An 18,271-nucleotide genomic window follows, 5' to 3' on the forward strand; every position below is an offset into this window, starting at 1 on the left:
GACTGCGATCTCTGTGCACATACCTCAGATTTTCAGGCGGAAGGAATCCTGTGTCCACGGATGCTCTGCGCTCCCGATCAGCTGCTGGACCACGGAGGACCCGATGCCACTCCACTGCTGCAAAGACTTTACTGGAACGGTCTCCTCGGTCCAATCTCCAGCCGGAACCGCTGGGCTACCGCTGGTCTACTGCCGCTCTCCCCTGCGCTGGTATACCTGCGCTACACTGCTGACGGAATACAGGATGCACGTGCTCAGCACGTGTAGAGGCCTCTGCCATCTCCAACGCCGCTGTTAACTGTTGCTAGGAGTAACCTGCACCACCAGGATCCCTCGGCTGCTCACGGAGAGAGCGACCCTGCCGCCTGCCATCCGCTGCTCTGCGTTTCTGTACGGGAGCGCCACTCGCCGCCGGATTGCTGCTGCTCGCTCCCCGCTCACCTGGGCCACCCACGTGGAGGGCTGCCCGCTGTTCTGCCTGCCGCACTAGCACCATAGGGAAGGGACCCTCTGCTGGACTGCCTCAGCATTCTGAGAGGGCATAGTGATTACATCCGACCGGTCAACCTCTGCCACAGAGTCCCAGGGCTGGATCCATCGCCAGGGCAGCCCCTTACCTGCACCTCTGCCGGGACTTTTTATAAAGCTGCGGAGGCACACGGACTGAAAGCTCACAGCGGACTTTCTCAGGAACAGCAAGGATCCACCAGCTTATCTAGCCTGCCTGCACCGGACCCAAGGACCTCCATCCACATGTTCAGGTACTCCTTGCGTATGTCCCCTCTGCCTTAGGAAACTGCTTGTGTCTGCCCTCTCTGTCATGGGAACTGCTGCCACCCTCTCTGCTGCCATCTCTCTCTGCCATGCTGGCTAAGCCCACACACCCATGCCCACGCTGCAACACTCGACCGCTCCTAGATCGCTCTCACAGCCCTGCCCCCCCCCCCTGCAAGGGTGGGGTGTATTCCATGCCTGCCTGATCTCCCTCCTTGTCCAGGTTGGACACTGGCACACTCTCCCTATCTATCTTTCCAGGGCCCGAATATGCCCCTGGAATCTGAAGCGAATGACCACTGGACATCCAAAGAGGATGCCCCTCCACCAGCCCAAAATGGCCGTTCTTTATCCTCTTTGCCACTCCACAACCCTCGCACTGCTTACACAAGATCGCAGCTCACCCTCTGGGAATCTTGCAGTACTTTCCCCCCTGAGGGCAGACTCCTCTACAACTCCGTCTGGAGCCACATACAAAAAATCACCAGCTCTGCCCCACCAGACAGGCCAGGACTACGTCGGAGGGGCAGTCGTGCGGGGGCCCTGGTGAGATTGAGGAAAAGGGGCCTGCGCTCAGCCATTCCCTCAGCCCTCCTGGCAAATGTCTGCTCCCTTCCTAACAAGATGGACGAACTCCGCATTCTCAGCAACAAGAGGGAACTCGGCAGCAACACCCCAGTCCTCTGCTTCACGGAAACGTGGCTGCATGAGGACATTCCAGACAGTGCCCTACTTCTATCAGGCTTCAACCTCACACGTGCGGATCGAGATCTCACCCTCTCGGGGAAGAAGAAGGGTGGGGGAATCTGCTTCTATGTCAGCTCCGCATGGAGCCCGAGCACTTCACTACTAGCCAAAAAGTGTACCCGGGACCTTGAACTACTACTCATAAACTGCAGGCCCACATACTCACCCAGAGAGTTCTCCTCCTATGTCCTTGCGGGTGTGTACATCCCTCCTGATGCTGACGTTAAAAATGCCCAGCGCGACCTCAGCGACACCATCATGAAATGGGAGACGTCCTTTCCAGAGTCCCTGTTCATCATTATGGGCGACTTCAATAAAGCAAACCTACGTCAAGAATTGCCACGCTACCACCAGCACATAACCTGCCCCACCAGGAATGCTAGCATTCTTGATCACTGCTACACGCCCTTAAAGAATGCTTACAAGTCCACCTCATGGGCAGCTCTGGGTTCCTCTGATCACTGCCTCATACATCTGGTGCCAACCTACAGAAGGCGCCTGGAATCAGCGAAACCAGTCGTGAGGTCTACCAAAGTGTGGTCAAATGAGGCCAAGCTCAATCTCCAGGCCTGTTTTGACTGCACGGACTGGAAGGCCCTAGAAGCACCAGACTTGGATGAGTGGGCAGATGTTGTCTCTTCCTACATCAGCTTCTGTGAGGATTCATGTGTTCCTTCTAAGTCCTTTAAGATCTATCCTAACGACAAACCGTGGTTTTCCAACAAGCTGCGACAACTGCGGAAGCGCAAGGAAGAGGCCCACCGGTCCGGCACCCTGGAGGACTTCAGGTCGGCAAGAAACTCCCTCAACCGTGAACTGCGAACTACAAAACGGACATATGCTGAAAAGGTGCAGCACAACCTCTGCTCAAATGATACTCGAGCAGTCTGGAAGGGCCTCAAGGCTGCCACCAACTACAAGCCCCCCCCTCAGCGAGCTTCACCAAGCCTTGAGCTAGTAGAGAACCTTAGCAACTTTTACTGCAGGTTTGAGGACCCAGCAGCCTTGAGGGGTCATCCAACACCTCCTGCCCTCCCCACCCCTGCCTCTGTAAGAACTGAACTCAGCCCATGCTCAAGCCCACTGGGAGTAACCGAGGTCGACGTTCAGTATCTCTTGTCTACCCTAAACGCGAAGAAGGCCTCTGGCCCTGATGGCGTGTCACCAGCTTGTCTGAAATCCTGCTCACGTCAGCTAGCCCCCCTCCTCACCTCTGTCTTTGCCAGGTCTCTCAGTGAAGGGAGGGTCCCTACCTGCTTCAAGAGATCCACCTGTTCCACCCTGTACCGAAAAAGCAAGGAGGATCCGACCTGAACAACTTCCGGCCTGTGGCCCTAACATCCGTGGTCATGAAGACCTTTGAAAGAGTGGTTCTGTCCCTCCTCAAACACAGCACACTGGACCGACTGGATCCATACCAGTTTGCGTACAGAACTAACAGGTCAACCGACGATGCCATCAATATGTGCCTAGAGTTTATCACTGATCACCTGGACAGGCCAGACTCGTATGCCAGAGTCCTTCTCCTGGACTTCAGTTCTGCCTTCAATACAATCTGCCCCCGCATTCTGCATGACAATCTCATGGAGCTCAACGTCCACCCAACTCTCCGTCAATGGATCTCAGACTTTCTCTCGAACAGGTCCCAGGTCGTCAAGCTGGGCGATATCTTCTCCAGTCCCAGAGTGACCAACATAGGAGCCCCCCAGGGCTGTGTCCTGTCACCATTCCTGTTCTCTCTTTACACCAATAACTGCACATCCACTGCAAACTCCGTCAAAGTAATCAAATTTGCAGACGACACTACAATTGTTGGCCTTGTCAGTAAGGGCGACGAGCAGGCCTACCGACAGGAGGTAGACAGAGTCTGCAATTGGTGCAGAGAGAATAGGCTAGTCCTAAACACAGCCAAAACCGTTGAGATGGTCATTGACTTCAGAAAGCATGCCAAAAACCCACCCCCAATCTATATCGACGGAGCTGAAGTCACTAGGGTATCTAGCGTCCGCCTCCTGGGCACGACGATCTCTGATGACCTAACCTGGAGGGCAAACACCATCTCAACTCAGAAGAAGGCGCAGCAAAGACTCTTCTTTCTACGCCAACTAAAGAAGTTTGGTATGGCTCAGGAACTTCTGAGATCCTTCTACTCTGCCACCATTGAGTCGGTCCTTTGCTCATCCATCCTGGTCTGGTACGCTAGCTCCTCCGCTAGCGACAGATACAAAATTCAGAGGGTCATCAACTCAGCGGAGAAAATAACTGGAAAACCTCTTCCCCCCTTAGACCTCATCCATAACACTAGACTACTTTCCAGAGCAACGAAAATCGCTGGTGACCTCTCCCACCCGGGCCACAGCCTTTTCAGTCGACACAAATCGGGCCGGAGGTTTCGGTCCATCCGGTCCAAGACCTCAAGGCGCAGGAACACTTTCTTTCCCACGGCAGTCAGACTCTTGAACTCTGCCCTCTCTACAAATGCTTCCCCCTGTAGCCGTCTACGAACTGTTATCTGACCATGTTTGTTGCTGCCCCTGATCACTGTTCTCTGCTAGAGCGTATAGTAGTACTACTGATGTTGAATTTCTGTATCGTGATGCTGACTCTGTAAACCTGTGTTGTCTTACTTCCAATGTTACGTTTTTGTTACTCTATTATGCCATAATCTCTGTGCCAAATCCAGTTCCGGGCACGGCCCAGCCGTGCTTGGCAAAATAAAGCAATTCTGATTCTGATTCTGATTCATATATCAGGGAAACTCATTTCTCCCATATCTTTAGGTAATTGCTTTCTAGAAAGCTTAATTCGTGTCCTCTTACCACGCCATATATAACTAATTGTTTGGACTATAAGGCGCACTTTTCCTTTCCCAAAACTTAGGGGAAAAAGTGGGTGCGTCTTATAGTCAGAAGATGCATTACAATTGATGCAGAGTGCGCAGGGAGCACTTACCCATCAAGAGACACTATCCCCCCCCTCCCCCTCCCGCGCTCTGGTCGTTTTCATGGAAACAGGCTCCTCTTCTCCTCCTGCAGCGACTCTGGGTCCTCCATACTTCCTATCGCCGCTGTTGCTCTTCTCCCCCTCTCTCAGATCATTGTCATTGAAACAGGCTCTTCTTCTCCTCCTCCTGCAGCTAACAAGACACTGTGGCTGCCTCAGCTCCTCTGGGTCCTCCATATTTCCAGCTTCTGTATTGCCACATTGCAGTTGTTACTGTAACCACAGTGGTGCACATGCGCTGCACATCATACACGACCACGTGCACTGCTGTGGTTACAGTACCAACCACTATGCGGCAGTACAGATGCAGAAAGTATGAAGGGAAGGGAACGGAGGACCCGGAGGCGTTGAGGCGGCTGCAATGTCCCAATCGCTGCAGGGAGAAGGAAAGAGATGCCTGCCTACATGAAGGAGAAAGGAGTGCAGCACCTGGATCAGGTGCAGTATGGATGTGTCAGAGTAGTGTAGTGAAGTGTAGTGTTAGTCCATTGTTTGTGTAGTGTTGTGTAGTGTAGTTTAGCTGGTGGGGCTGCAGGGGTTAGTGCAGTGTAGAATGTAGTGTAATGTAACTGGTGGGACCAGGAGGGATTAGTGTAGTGTAGCTGGGCAGAGTAACTTCAGTTTTATGGGTGGAAAAAATGGATTTTTCTCATTTTTATTTCCACAAAACTAGGGCTACGCTTAAAAAAAAGTGATCTGACCATTCTCCAGACCATCACAAATATCATAGCTGGTTACTACAGTAGCTCATGAAGGCTTGGTCCAAGTGTTAAATCTGACAGGAGGAAGAAAGATATTTTGCGCTCCCCTTCGGAAGTCCCAGCTGTGGAAAGCTCTTTTCCTCTGCCATCCGCAGATCATAAAAAACATTTTTATTCCTGTCAAATTTCACCACAAAAATAAACCAAGAACCCGGCTCATAACGTCAAACAGAATCCAACCGCAAAGAAGTAAAACATTCATTGAAATGTAGTGAGACAATTTTAAGTTATGTAAAAGGCACTTTTAGAAGTTAGGCTTTGCTGGCTGGCGTAAACCATCGTCATCTATATAAGGTTTACACGTGGTGCAGGGAAATTTGGGCGTGGGGTGTAGCTGAATGATGGCACTCCCTTAACTAACTGTTCCCCTACCTAATTTTTTATATGTTCCTAACATTAACCCTATTCCTTAATTTCCCTCTCAACTTTCTTTCTGAGGCTCCTGAATTACAGCGTTACAATTCAGGCTCTAGCTACTGCAGGCGCCCAAATTACATGGTCAGCACAGCTATAGCTGCAATTTACAGTATGGCCTATTATGCCCCAAAATGCAACACCCAATTTACCTGTTTCACCTTTAAAGTGAACCTAAACTGAGAAGGATATGGATTTTTCCTTTTAAATATTACCAGTTGCCTGACTCTCTGCTGATCCTGTGTCTCTCCAATATATTTAGCAACAGCCACTCAACAAGCATGCAGATCAGGTGCTCTGACTGAAGTTAGACTGGATTAGCTGCATGCTTGTTTCAGGTTTGTGATTCAGCCACTACTGCAGCCAAAGAGTTCAGCAAGGCTGCCAGGCAACTGGTATTGTTTAAAAGGAAATATCCATATCCCTCTCAGTTTAGGTGCACTTTAAGTAACAGGGATGCTTTTGGCTTGTATTGTAAATATAGGTCTGTCATACCAGCAGAAACCGGAAACTTACAATGGATCAAAATATCAGTTACTGTAGTTCATTTTTAAAGGTTACTATTCCAACAAGTATTTAGCAATAACAACCTACAGTGGTAGTGGTCATTACTGCACATGTTCCCATAGGGGACAACGGAATCTGGATTTATCACAGAATGGGCATATCCATAGTGAAAGGTCCACTAGTGCTGCTTAAAGGGACTCCGAGCACCTCTCATGGGCATGCCTTTAAGACTCTGACCAGGACTGCAAAGTACTTAAAGATGAATACCTTTCTGTAGCTCATGCTTTCCTATTTCACTTGATGCCTGAATCGCCATTCTACACCAAATTGGTTTCGTTCGATTTCATTTTAAAAATTGCGGCTCCCTTCTTGGCTATGTTATAACTCCCGGGTCACCCCTGTCTTCTCAGTTAGAGAAGAGCATCACTAAATGAAGCAGGAAGAGGAAATGACACGCAAGCCATTGCAAGAGGCTCCTCCAGAGGGGTAACAGCACGACTTTGTTGGAAGTCGTCTGACTTAAAGGCATGTTAGCATTAAAGCTTAGATCCTCAGGTAGCGGTGGGGATTGTGAACATCTAGCACATCCTACAAAGTTGCCGGCGATAAAAGTTAAATACTAATGGGGACAGTAAATAACAGCACTTTGATTCACTGGTAAGTTATTAAAACACAGGATTTCTGACATGCCTCTCTTCCTGTGGAAGCCACTCTATGAATCATCAATTGCTTCCATCTAAGTGATGTGATATACACATAAAAAGGTCATAAATGGTTTCAGATGGCCATAAAAATTATTTTTTTCAGATGATTCAGTCACAATTTATCCACGCTATTCACTTTTGATAGGTACTGGACAATTTATGGATCAAAGGTGTGATCAGATATGATGGAAAAATCCCTGTGCAAGAGGCGGGGCAGGAGCAGAGGGGAACTGATGGTCATCTTGTATGTTTGGGGGGCAGAAAAAAAAAATGTGTAGAAAGGCTTTAAAATGAGACGAGGGAGAATAAAAGTTTTATAAATATCTGGGTTTTTCTCCAGCACCATTCCCTCCCTCCCTTCCCCCCACGCAGATTGCTCCCTCGCCGTGGTCCAAGGCCTCCTAGATCTCCCGGTAGTAGCCCTATTCTCCACAGCCAGTCGGGCGTACTGCGCATGCGTGGCCCAGCCGCGCGTCACCCTGCTCCTGTTGCTGGGTGCCTACTTTGCAGGCGCAGAACGCTCCCAGCCACGGGAACGAAAAGGAGCAGCATGCTTGGCTGCACTGTGCCTATGCCAGCTGGTCACGGAGAACAGGGCTGCTACCGGGAGATCTGGGAGGTTTTGGACTGCAGCGAAAAAGCCATCTGTGTGTAAGGGGCAGGAGGAAGCCCCAGGTATGTATAAAACTTTTCTTTCCCCTTGTCTCAGGTACACTTTAACCAAAGTGCCAGTTTACAAATGTTGCATATCTCAAAAGTATCAGTAAATCGCTTACCTGATAAAAGCATAAATCCGATCCAGAATTCTATGCATCACGGAAACTGCTGTGCCTCCCTACAGTCTGCTAAATGTCTGCTGACAAAATTTCCACCTCAACTTTATGAAAGTAGCCTACACTCTACAAACGACTTTTATTGTCAACAAAGTGGGCCTCAGAAGGAAAAAAATAACATTACATTAGATACAAAGAATCTATGAGATGGTTAAATCTGTAATGAAGAGGAGCTTGGCACTGGTCTTGAGTTCTACTGTTGATATATTGTATATACTCCAGTGTAAACAGAGATGTTTTGCCCTTAAAATGGCCCCCAGAGCAAAATGTCAGTTTATACTCTAGTCATATTGCTTCTGCGTTTGGCTACACACGTGACAGGATGTGTTGACTCCGCCTACACATAAATACACTGTCGTCCAGTAGTCCCCCCTCCCTTTCCTGTAGTGTTCCCTGGTGTCTAGTGGCCGCCTGTCCTCCCTGCATTGCAGAGTACACGGAGCAGGCGGCTTTTAAAGAGCATCTCACCTGATTCTGGGACGGTCTGGACACATTGCCTGTGACTCCTCCAGGTCTTCTTCCGCATTCAGCCTCTAATGTTTTAACTTGGGTGACACCAGGAAATGATGTATGGGGAAGGGAGGTGGCCACTAGACCACCAGAGACATGGTATGGGGATGGCGATATTAAAAGTAAAAGCATGGGTTTCTACCCAAGGTTTATACTGAAATCAAACTATTTTTTCTGGTGTCTGAAGGTAAATTAAGTATCTTAGTTTATACGCGGATCGGGTTTTATTCAAGTATATATGGTAACTGTTTATCATTCATAAAGAAGAGAAAACCGGCGTTCACTTTAACACCTTGGAAAAAATTGTGGCTGACCTGCTTCTGAGTATTGATCCTTGAGGACTCTTCTTGGGCCAAAACCATCTCCCTTTCTGCAGTGATCTGAACACTTTCCCGCAGTGCTTCTTCCAGCTCTTCAATGCGGTCATCTTTCTGGCGCATGACATCCTGTAGGGAGGAAGGGAAATTTCATGAGGAGAGGTTCACTTGTGTCGTGGGGCAACTTGAGAACCATATTGGGAGAAGCAGAACCAAATGTGAGCTGTTGGTCTTCAAGGTTATGACTGAATAGCAGGAGAAGGTTAGCGAAGAGAACCAGGAGGAGTTATTGCGTACAACAGAGGTTAGGAGGCCAGTCACGTGAGGCATAAGTGAAAAAGAGCATCAGAATGAAGAGGAAATGGTTAGTTTGGAGACTAAACATTCTCGATTAGTCCGTTTCTTGCACAGAGGTGTCTGCTGGATCAGTACTTGGACAAAAGACAGGATACTTAGTCTTGCAGAGTAGAATTTGAGGCACACAGTCACCAAGAGGAAGATACAGAACAGGTGCAGGAAAGCAAAGTGATCAGATGAGCAAGAAGGACAGCTGGAGGTTGGTTTGCAGCTGGTTAGTAAAGGCATTATATTCTTAGGAGGAACTCGTGAATTCTGCATATCAATCTCCTCAGATGAGGCATTACAAATTGCGTACAGACACAGGCTCATGCAGTTTTGCCAACATCTGTAAGCCCAACTCGTTCAGTTTTTTCAGCAGATGTTCCATGTCAGTTTCACAAGGTTTGCAATGGCCATCTGGGTTTAAATGCCTCTAAATTCTAGGAATGGATGCAAATGCAGAAGGGCTGCAAGGAGCAAGCTGAATTATTCATTAGAAGCGGAGATGCACAAGCTGAAATAACGCAGAGAAGCAGGTCCAACATCCAAAATTGGAACAGTGTGTGTAGTTTTGCGCATACATATGATGTACCCAGACATTAATTACTTGTTTTTTTACACTGTGTTTTGATTAATTTTGTATATGAATAGCAGTACAGTACAGAAATATTATGATATTAGCTACAATCCTTAACTTTTGTTTCTGTGAAGTACCATTCCTCAGATATTCCCAATTCCTGCTTGTGGATACACTGTAGGTGGCTGCAATAGCCAACTGCCCCCTCTAAACCATTTACTGCTTTCTAAATGTCTTTATATTAGTGAGTGAGGCTTTGAGGCAGAAATAAACTAATAAATAATAATACATTTGTAGAAATGTCTCTCTCTCTGGTAAGGTTAAGTGTAAACGTGCATCAGTTAAATGTGACATGAACACGTCAATTCACAAAAGTTTATGGTAAGGTATAACTTCATTTTTTGCACACAAAAAAAACCTCAAACAATTAATCAAAAAATGACTGGAGGCAGTGCGGCCTATATCCATATTTTTACTGTGGAGTGTTACAATTGGCTATCCATCTGTGTACATTGTTAAATCAAACATGTGAACAACCCATTCAATCAATTCACGTCATTGCCTAATGCTGGGAATGCACCAGGAGATTTTTTGGCAGATAGATAGTTCGATAGTTAATTTCCGACATGTCCGATCTAATGTTGGATCGTTTTTCTGATCGGTTTCTCATAGAAGTGAATGGAAATCGATTGGAAAAATGATATATATATATATATATATATATAAACGATCGGAAAATCGATTGGACAGTGAGTCTGCTGAAAAATCTCATCATGTATTCCCAGCAAAATGTCCTTTCCATAGTCTAAAGCCAATTCTGATAGAAAGCAAGTTAACTTCATAGTATGTTCTCGGGATGTAGGAGAAAACTGGATTGCCCAGAGGAAACAACACAAACATGTGGAGAACACACAGACTCCATTGCACACAGTAACTGTCCAATGACATGAGTACACAAAAACCTAGACAAGTGAGAACATTCCCACACACAACTTATTTTATCCTCTAGATAGAAGATCCAAATCAATAAATAAATCCTCTTTTAAACTCAAACTCCCCTCGAAACTCTTTACAAAGTTAAAATAAGGTCTTGGCTGGAGTTCCACCTCAACTATTGTGTGGTTAATCAAAGAAAGACGAGAGTGCAGCTCCAACAATTATTTTACTATAGGCCTCGCTCACGGATGACGGTTCCCAAATGATCCATTAAGTCCCGGCCCAGAAGTCCTCTCCAGTCAGCTGTGCTGGCGGCATGGCAGCCGGGACTACAGCGTCTAAATGGCGGGAGGGGAGACCAAATGAGATCCAGATGCAGCTACAGAGTGGATTTCTAAGGCCAGAGCCTTGCAGGCAAGGATGGAGGGATAGAGTTACAAGCACACATCTATTTATCTGCTATTATCTGAGGGAAAGGCCTTGTGTTAAGACTTTTAAGAGCCTCTCTGAATGTGCTGGGACCCTTTGGTTCAGGAAGCAGCCCTCGCTTAATTTCATCACCGTCATCTGTAGGTGAACTTCAAACTGGATATGCGCAAGGTTTCTCTCAGCAGCTGTGGGTGCTGGGCCATGAGAAGGCCAGCCACATCAAAACATACTTACTCAATACAGTTTTGGGTTCCTGTGATATAGCACTGCTAAGATAACCGATTTTAAAGGATTCATAACAGGAAACTTTATTAGCACCTGTTCAGTAATTGAAATACATCATTGCCTGGAGGAACAACTATGGATTCTGTAAAGTGCTGTGGAAGATATATACATACACAGTAATAGTTGCCTTATACTTTTGCTCTTAAATCATTGTCAGCATCCAGCAGCAGCCTGTTTGTATGCAAAGAGCCTGTATAAACCAAACCCTATCTGCACCCTGCTTGTCCTGTACTTTAGACCCGGTTGTTAAACAAACGGCATCTCTTACCACCAACACTGCACTTCGATTACCTCGCTTATGGATCACAGCCCTGGTTATGAAGTGTTCCGCCTCCCATATTCATCTTATAGACCAGCAACTCAGACCAAGCAGATGAGGGAAGGAATTCCCAGAGGTTGGATTCAGGATACAGAATAAGCAACAGAGCAATGGGATAGGCTGATCTAGAGCTTTCATTCTTCATCAGACTGGAAGAACAGGTTACATATAGGAATTTTTACCATTAGTGCTCACCTTATAATCTCCTCTTCTCACTACTGCATACAGGAGTTATCAGGTGCTCATCCCCTCCTCTGGAACTCCCTCCCTAAACTGACAACTCAGTTCTTCAGACAAGCATATAGCCTGAACTAAGGGCCCATTTCCACTATCGCGAATTCGCATGCATTTTTCGCATGCAAATTCGCATAGCAATACAAGTGAATGGGACTGTTTCCACTTGTCAGGATTCCGTTGAGTTTTTCTGTGCAGAAAAAATTTGCATGGCAGAGCCATCAGAATTCGCATACCGCTATGCGAATCGCATACAATGTATTTAATAGGAAATTCGCATGAGGTTTGGGTTTGCGAATTTTCATGCGAATTTGCATAGAAACAATGGAAAAGCACACCAGCACTGCCATGGCTAAATTCGCATACATCGTCATCCATGCGAATTCGCATGGAAGTTTGCATGAAAATTCGCATAGATCCGCATCGGCGATTCGCACCGCACAAGTGGAAATGCAGCCTAACCCATTCCTGTTTGCTACTAGAGATGGTAAGTGAGACGCAAATAATTCCTGCTTGCAGGCAAACTTAATACAAATTGTATGCAGCATAAAACTAGGCTAATCAAGTGTATGTCCTATTGATTTTGCCTGGTGTTGTTCCATGCTGCATACACCTTGCATGAAATTTGCATGCAGGCAGGCATTATTTTCATCTCACTGTAGCTAATGTATACAAAGCATACAGCATCAACTAACAAATATTATAATAAGATATTACACTATTTACAAATATCAGATTTTTCTGCACCAAAACAACCATTTCTGAACATTTTGGGTGGAAATATAAAATGTGGCCTCCCCCCTGTAGCAATCTGTCTAGTTCAGGGGTCTGCAACCTTTAAGACATAAAGAGCCACTTGGACCCGTTTCCGAAAAGAGAAAAAAACTGGGAGCCGCAAAACCATTATAAAACAAATCTAACACTGCATATATTGTTTCTTACCTTAATGCTATATACAGGATCAGATATGACCCCCATATGCACAAATTGTTAGCAGATATGACCCCCATAAGCACAAATCGTTAGCAGATATGACCCCCATATGCACAAATCGTTATCAGATATGACCCCCATATGCACAATCCTTTGCAGATATGACCCCCATATGCACAAATCGTTAGCAGATATGACCCCCATATGCACAATCCATTCGCAGATATGACCCCCATATGCACAATCCTTCGCAGATATGACCCCCATATGCACAAATCGTTAGCAGATATGACCCCCATATGCACAAATCGTTAGCAGATATGACCCCCATATGCAGAATCCTTCGCAGATATGACCCCCATATGCACAAATGGTTAGCAGATATGACCCCCATATGCACAATCCTTCGCAGATGTGACCCCCATATGCACAATCCTTCACAGATATGACCCCCATATGCACAATCCTTCGCAGATATGACCCCCATATGCACAAATCGTTAGCAGATATGACCCCCATATGCACAATCCTTCGCAGATATGACCCCCGAATGCACAAATCCTAAGCAGATATGACCCCCATATATGCACAATCCTTCGCAGATATGACCCCCATATGCACAATCCTTCGCAGATATGACCCCCATATGCACAAATCCTAAGCAGATATGACCCCCATATATGCACAATCCTTCGCAGATATGACCCCCATATGCACAATCCTTCGCAGATATGACCCCCATATGCACAAATCGTTAGCAGATATGTCCCCCATATGCACAATCCTTCGCAGATATGACCCCCATATGCACAAATCCTAAGCAGATATGACCCCCATATATGCACAATCCTTCGCAGATATGACCCCCATATGCACAATCCTTCGCAGATATGACCCCCATATGCACAATCCTTCGCAGATATGACCCCATATGCACAATCCTTCGCAGATATGACCCCATATGCACAAATCGTTAGCAGATATGACCCCCATATGCACAATCCTTCGCAGATATAACCCCCATATGCACAAATCCTAAGCAGATATGACCCCCATATATGCACAATCCTTCGCAGATATGACCCCCATATGCACAATCCTTCGCAGATATGACCCCCATATGCACAAATCGTTAGCAGATATGACCCCCATTTGCACAATCCTTCGCAGATATGACCCCCATTTGCACAATCATTTGCAGATATGACCCCCATATGCACAATCCTTCAGAAGATCTGAAAAGAAAAACCCATTTACTCACCTCGTCAGAAGACACGTTCTCCTCCTGTTCCGACCTCCGGTCCCGACCTGGTGCGCAACTCCCACAATCCTCTTCCTGCGTCACGTCCTGCCTGATTAACACTGCAGGGCTACGGGAAAATGGCCGCCCGAAGCCCTGCACTGCACTGGTCCGGCGGCCTCTCTGATAGGCTGCCGGCCAGCGACACCACACGTCACGCGCGCGCCGCAGCCACCGGAGCCGCGGCGAAGGTGAAAAAGAGCCGCATGCGACTCCGGAGCCGCGGGTTGCCGACCCCTGGTCTAGTTAGTTCCTTGTTCTACAGATCTCTTTTGTACCCTGCAGGGACTTCAAAGGACATTCCTGCTGCATGAAGCATTTCCCTAATACCATCTCCACAGAACAGTACAAGCTGTTCAGTTCAAAGCCAGACAGCATGTTTGTACAACGACTGATCCTAAACTACTTCCTAAAAATATCTGTAAAGGGTTCCATACACTGGTTGATTTCAGCCATCGATTGATCGATTCTATGGAATCGATCAGAAATCAATTCTATCAAATGTATCGATCGATCGATTTGCAGCCAATTTCGATTGATTTGATATGACAAGATAGAAAATCTAGGCCCATAGAGTTGCATTGGATCTAATGGTCCAACAATGCATTTAGATCGATTTCCCTGTTCCTAGTGTGTGGCACCCATCAAATAGATTCCTGTCAGATTCAACTTGACAGGCATCTGACAGAAATCTATCTGATGGTCGAATCTGCTGCAAATCTCTAAGTGTATGGCCAACTTAATTGTTTTGGGTGAGAAACCTTTCAAGTGTGTATATAGCTTAACCTCCCTGGCGGTATGCCCGACACAGTGTCGGGCTAGCCGCCGCAGGGGATCGCTTGGCCCCGGGAGGATTTTTGGCTATAAAATGTTATTTATAGTGTTCAGCTAGCACTTCGCTAGCTAAGCCTGCCCCCCTCCGATCGCCGCCGGTATACGTACCCCCCAGGGATTTCGCGATGGCACAGTTACCCAATCAGCTCCCGGCTTCGCTATGGGGAGGATCGGAACTACGCATGATGTCGATGACATCATGTCCGATCGCCGCCATAGCGACAGTGAAGCTGCATGGAGAAGCTGCGGCTCTCGCGGGATCGCGGATGGGTAAATATTACCGGCAGCGATCAGGGGGATCAGAGGGGACTGGAGGCACTTAGGGGGCATACTTAGCTAGCGAAGTGCTAGCTGAACACTATAAATAACATTTTATAGCCAAAAATCCTCCCGCGGACGCAGACATTAAAACTGTGTAACGCCAGGGATGTTAAAGGACACCTGAACTGAGAGTCATATGGTAGCTGCTGTATTTATTTACTTTTAAACAGAAAAACTCGTCCCTCTCTAGAACTTGTCGGAGCTAATAGAGAGAGAGTAGCTCTCTGCTGCAGTCAGTCATGTGTTATCGTATGCTGATGCTAGTTTCTGACACATCAGAGCTGGTCTTAAATACTGAACATCCCTCCTAGCTTTACCGCATGCTCAAATCTTTATGAATTGACATTTACGGACACGTGTTGATGTATTTTATTTACCACACAAGCCGGTAATTTACCTCACTGCTCAGTAATTTCAGCTTGCCATGTGGTAACAGCTTTTATGAATTGACATTTTACAAAAGGTTTGTTAATATCAGCACATTTCTGTATTACCACATACAGTAAGGCTTTATAAATCGGGGCCAATGTGTTTTCCCATCCTTCTGATCCATTCCTTATAAGTATAAAATAAAGTAATGCCCTTGAACTGAGCGTAATAGGTGTGCTGAGCTGGAAACTTAGTGAAGCAGAGATCTCACCAACAGGGTCCCTGAGAGTTGGAGAGGGAGCCTCTAATAACCAGGTGCAATGGGGAACTCAGAAATACAGAAATACAACTATTGGAGAGCTGCAGAGATGCAGGGGCGCAGAGACTTAACCTCTGAAATCTCTGAGAGATGGACTTTCATGGCCACAGGGTCACCAAGACAACAATAAGACACCTAACTGATGCTCTGACTAAACAAGTACTTTATTACTTTACCTGTTCCAAACAACATGGGCTGATAAACAAAAAAAGCTGCAAAGCTCACATGGTTTTACATTTTTCATGTGAATGAAACCCTAAGGTGGTTTATACCTGCAGCATCCACCATACTTGTGGGTATTATAGCTTTTTGTAAAGATCTGGAGAACACAAACAGCCCCAAAAACAAACACACACTACTTAAAGTTGCCCTTTCCTAAGCTGCCTCTATTGTTTGAATTAGGCCATTTTAGCTTTATTCCAGCACTGAGATCTCACAGGAAAACAGTCTGTCAGCGCTTCCATTAATCTCGCTGTCATGATCTAGCACAACAGAGCAGCACTGATCTTAATCTTGCAAAATAAGAGCTCGCAGCAGAACCCCGGAGGGGCACAAAGAGCCAAAACTTTGTGAAACAACGTCCAATCCCAGTGGAATATTTAAATTATCTATAAGGCAAGAGCCAGAATACCAACAGACTGAGGAAACAACTGCTTTGAACTCAAACACTGACTAGAGCAGTGATTCCCAATGATATTACAGCATGTCCCTATTTATAACCGTGTTGGCCAAGTACCCCTTACTGTGAGCAATATAATTTCAAGCACCCCATTTTATATATTAGGAGTACTCCATAATTGTGTGGAAAACGTTTTTCAAACATTCTTTGATGTTTTTATTTAACTATAAAAACTCAATCTCATTCATTATAGGATTTTTTTTTCCTTTTTTTCCCCAGTCACAAAACTTTTTGTAGCAGACTGCCTATGACAAGCTAAGGCAACCCCTGAGTCATACCTCTGTTCTGTTGCTGAACCCACTCTGCTGTCTCAGCGACAGCAGAGCCTCCACATCTCCGTTAGGAGCCAATTTCATTGGCTTTTGACCTCGTGAATACTTTGAGCTAATCACAGTAATCATAGGGCACAATAGGGAAAGGACAGCTCTGATCCTTAAAGGGGCTAGAGCCATCCCGAAAGGGTTAATGTATTTCAAAATAAGCTATTCACCTAAATTGAAAGGAGATAAACATGGGTACATAGAACTTTTCGCTGCAAAGGTTAATAAATCAGTGTTTTATCTGGGCAAATGAAGCACTAGAATCACAGCCTCAACACATCAGCACCTTTACTGAAAAGTAAATAGAAGCAAAAATACTGGATCTGGCTGCGGAAACATTCTTGATAGCAGGACAGTGCTGAAAAGACCAAAAGCTTGTTGATTCTCTTTGTTCAGAGCTCAATGAACAAGATTTTAAGTTGCACTGACATGGCTGCTGAGAATTTTCAGCTCTTACATAAAAAAACGTGAGAATCCTGGAAAGTTTCATGTACCATAACTACTACTACTACACATACAATTAAGATTATTTTCAGTTTAGACCAGGGGTGTCAAACTCAAATACAATGTGGGCAGACGTTAAATACTGGGACCTAGCCGCGGGCCAACCGCTATGTCTACTGGCCACCTTATAAAGGTCCCTGGTGTCCAATTACTCCCCTCCAACTCCTATACAGTTCCCTGGTGTCTAGTGGTCCTCCCTCCCATACACAGATCCCTGGTGTCTAGAGGCCCCCACCCTCCCCGATACAGTTCTCTAGTGTTTAGTGCTTTCCCCCCATCCTCCCCTATATGGCTTCACCTACAATATAGCTTCCCTAGTGGTCTAGAGTGGGCCAAAAATAATGCAAAGTGGGGGAACCCCTTGAGGGCCAAATTTAATGGCTCTGGGGCCAGATTTGGTCCACAGGCCGGAGTTTGACATGTATCGTTTAGACTAAACGCGGGGAAAAGGCACCTAGAAAAATAAAAAGCAATAAAAACCAAGTAAGGTGACTTACCTCAAAGATGACGCAGAATTGAGGAAAATGTATTTGCATTATAGTGACACGGTTCATGAGTATTTGTGACCAACTTCCTCAGGTCACATTTCAGTGCCAGCAATATGCAAAAGTCAAGCACTGAGCTCCTCGTAAGTGCTCACGAAACGCACTGAGTGTTGTACTCACGGAATGCATTTCCATAGTGCAAATAAATATTGCTTTACATTGGAACCGTAAGGTGGAAATGAACTCACCACCAGTGTGAGCAGGTTTGTCAGGGAAAACTCCATTCTCAGAGGGGAAAAAGTAATGCAGCCAATAGAAACCCAGCCAAAAAGGTGAAGCCCCTCCCACAGTGTAGGCCTAATTACAATGTGGCCTACTGATTCAAAGCCATTGGGACTTGACATCACATGCAGCTCATTCTTGATTTGCATATGCTGCTATTAAAGAGAAACTTAAGTCACGCTACAAAATGCAGTTTTACTTACATGGGGCTTCTACCGGCCCCTGCAGTCAGCCTG

At 46.1% G+C, this 18,271-nt stretch overlaps 1 protein-coding gene across 13 annotated transcripts in view; it reads right to left on the minus strand.

The window, feature by feature from the left end:
* Positions 1-18,271, minus strand: part of ERC1 (ELKS/RAB6-interacting/CAST family member 1) — a 393,540-nt gene that overhangs the window by 123,568 nt on the left and 251,701 nt on the right. For 9 of the 13 annotated variants that reach the window (XM_068277245.1, XM_068277243.1, XM_068277242.1 and 6 more), the window contains one exon: positions 8,568-8,699. The exons of the other annotated variants lie outside the window; for them this stretch is intronic. In XM_068277245.1, coding sequence (XP_068133346.1) covers positions 8,568-8,699 — 132 coding nt within the window. The remainder of the gene's footprint in view (positions 1-8,567; positions 8,700-18,271) is intronic. 13 annotated transcript variants of the gene reach the window in all.

Source organism: Hyperolius riggenbachi, chromosome 3, assembly GCF_040937935.1.
Source record: "Hyperolius riggenbachi isolate aHypRig1 chromosome 3, aHypRig1.pri, whole genome shotgun sequence".
Classification (NCBI taxonomy): Eukaryota; Metazoa; Chordata; class Amphibia; order Anura; family Hyperoliidae; genus Hyperolius; species Hyperolius riggenbachi.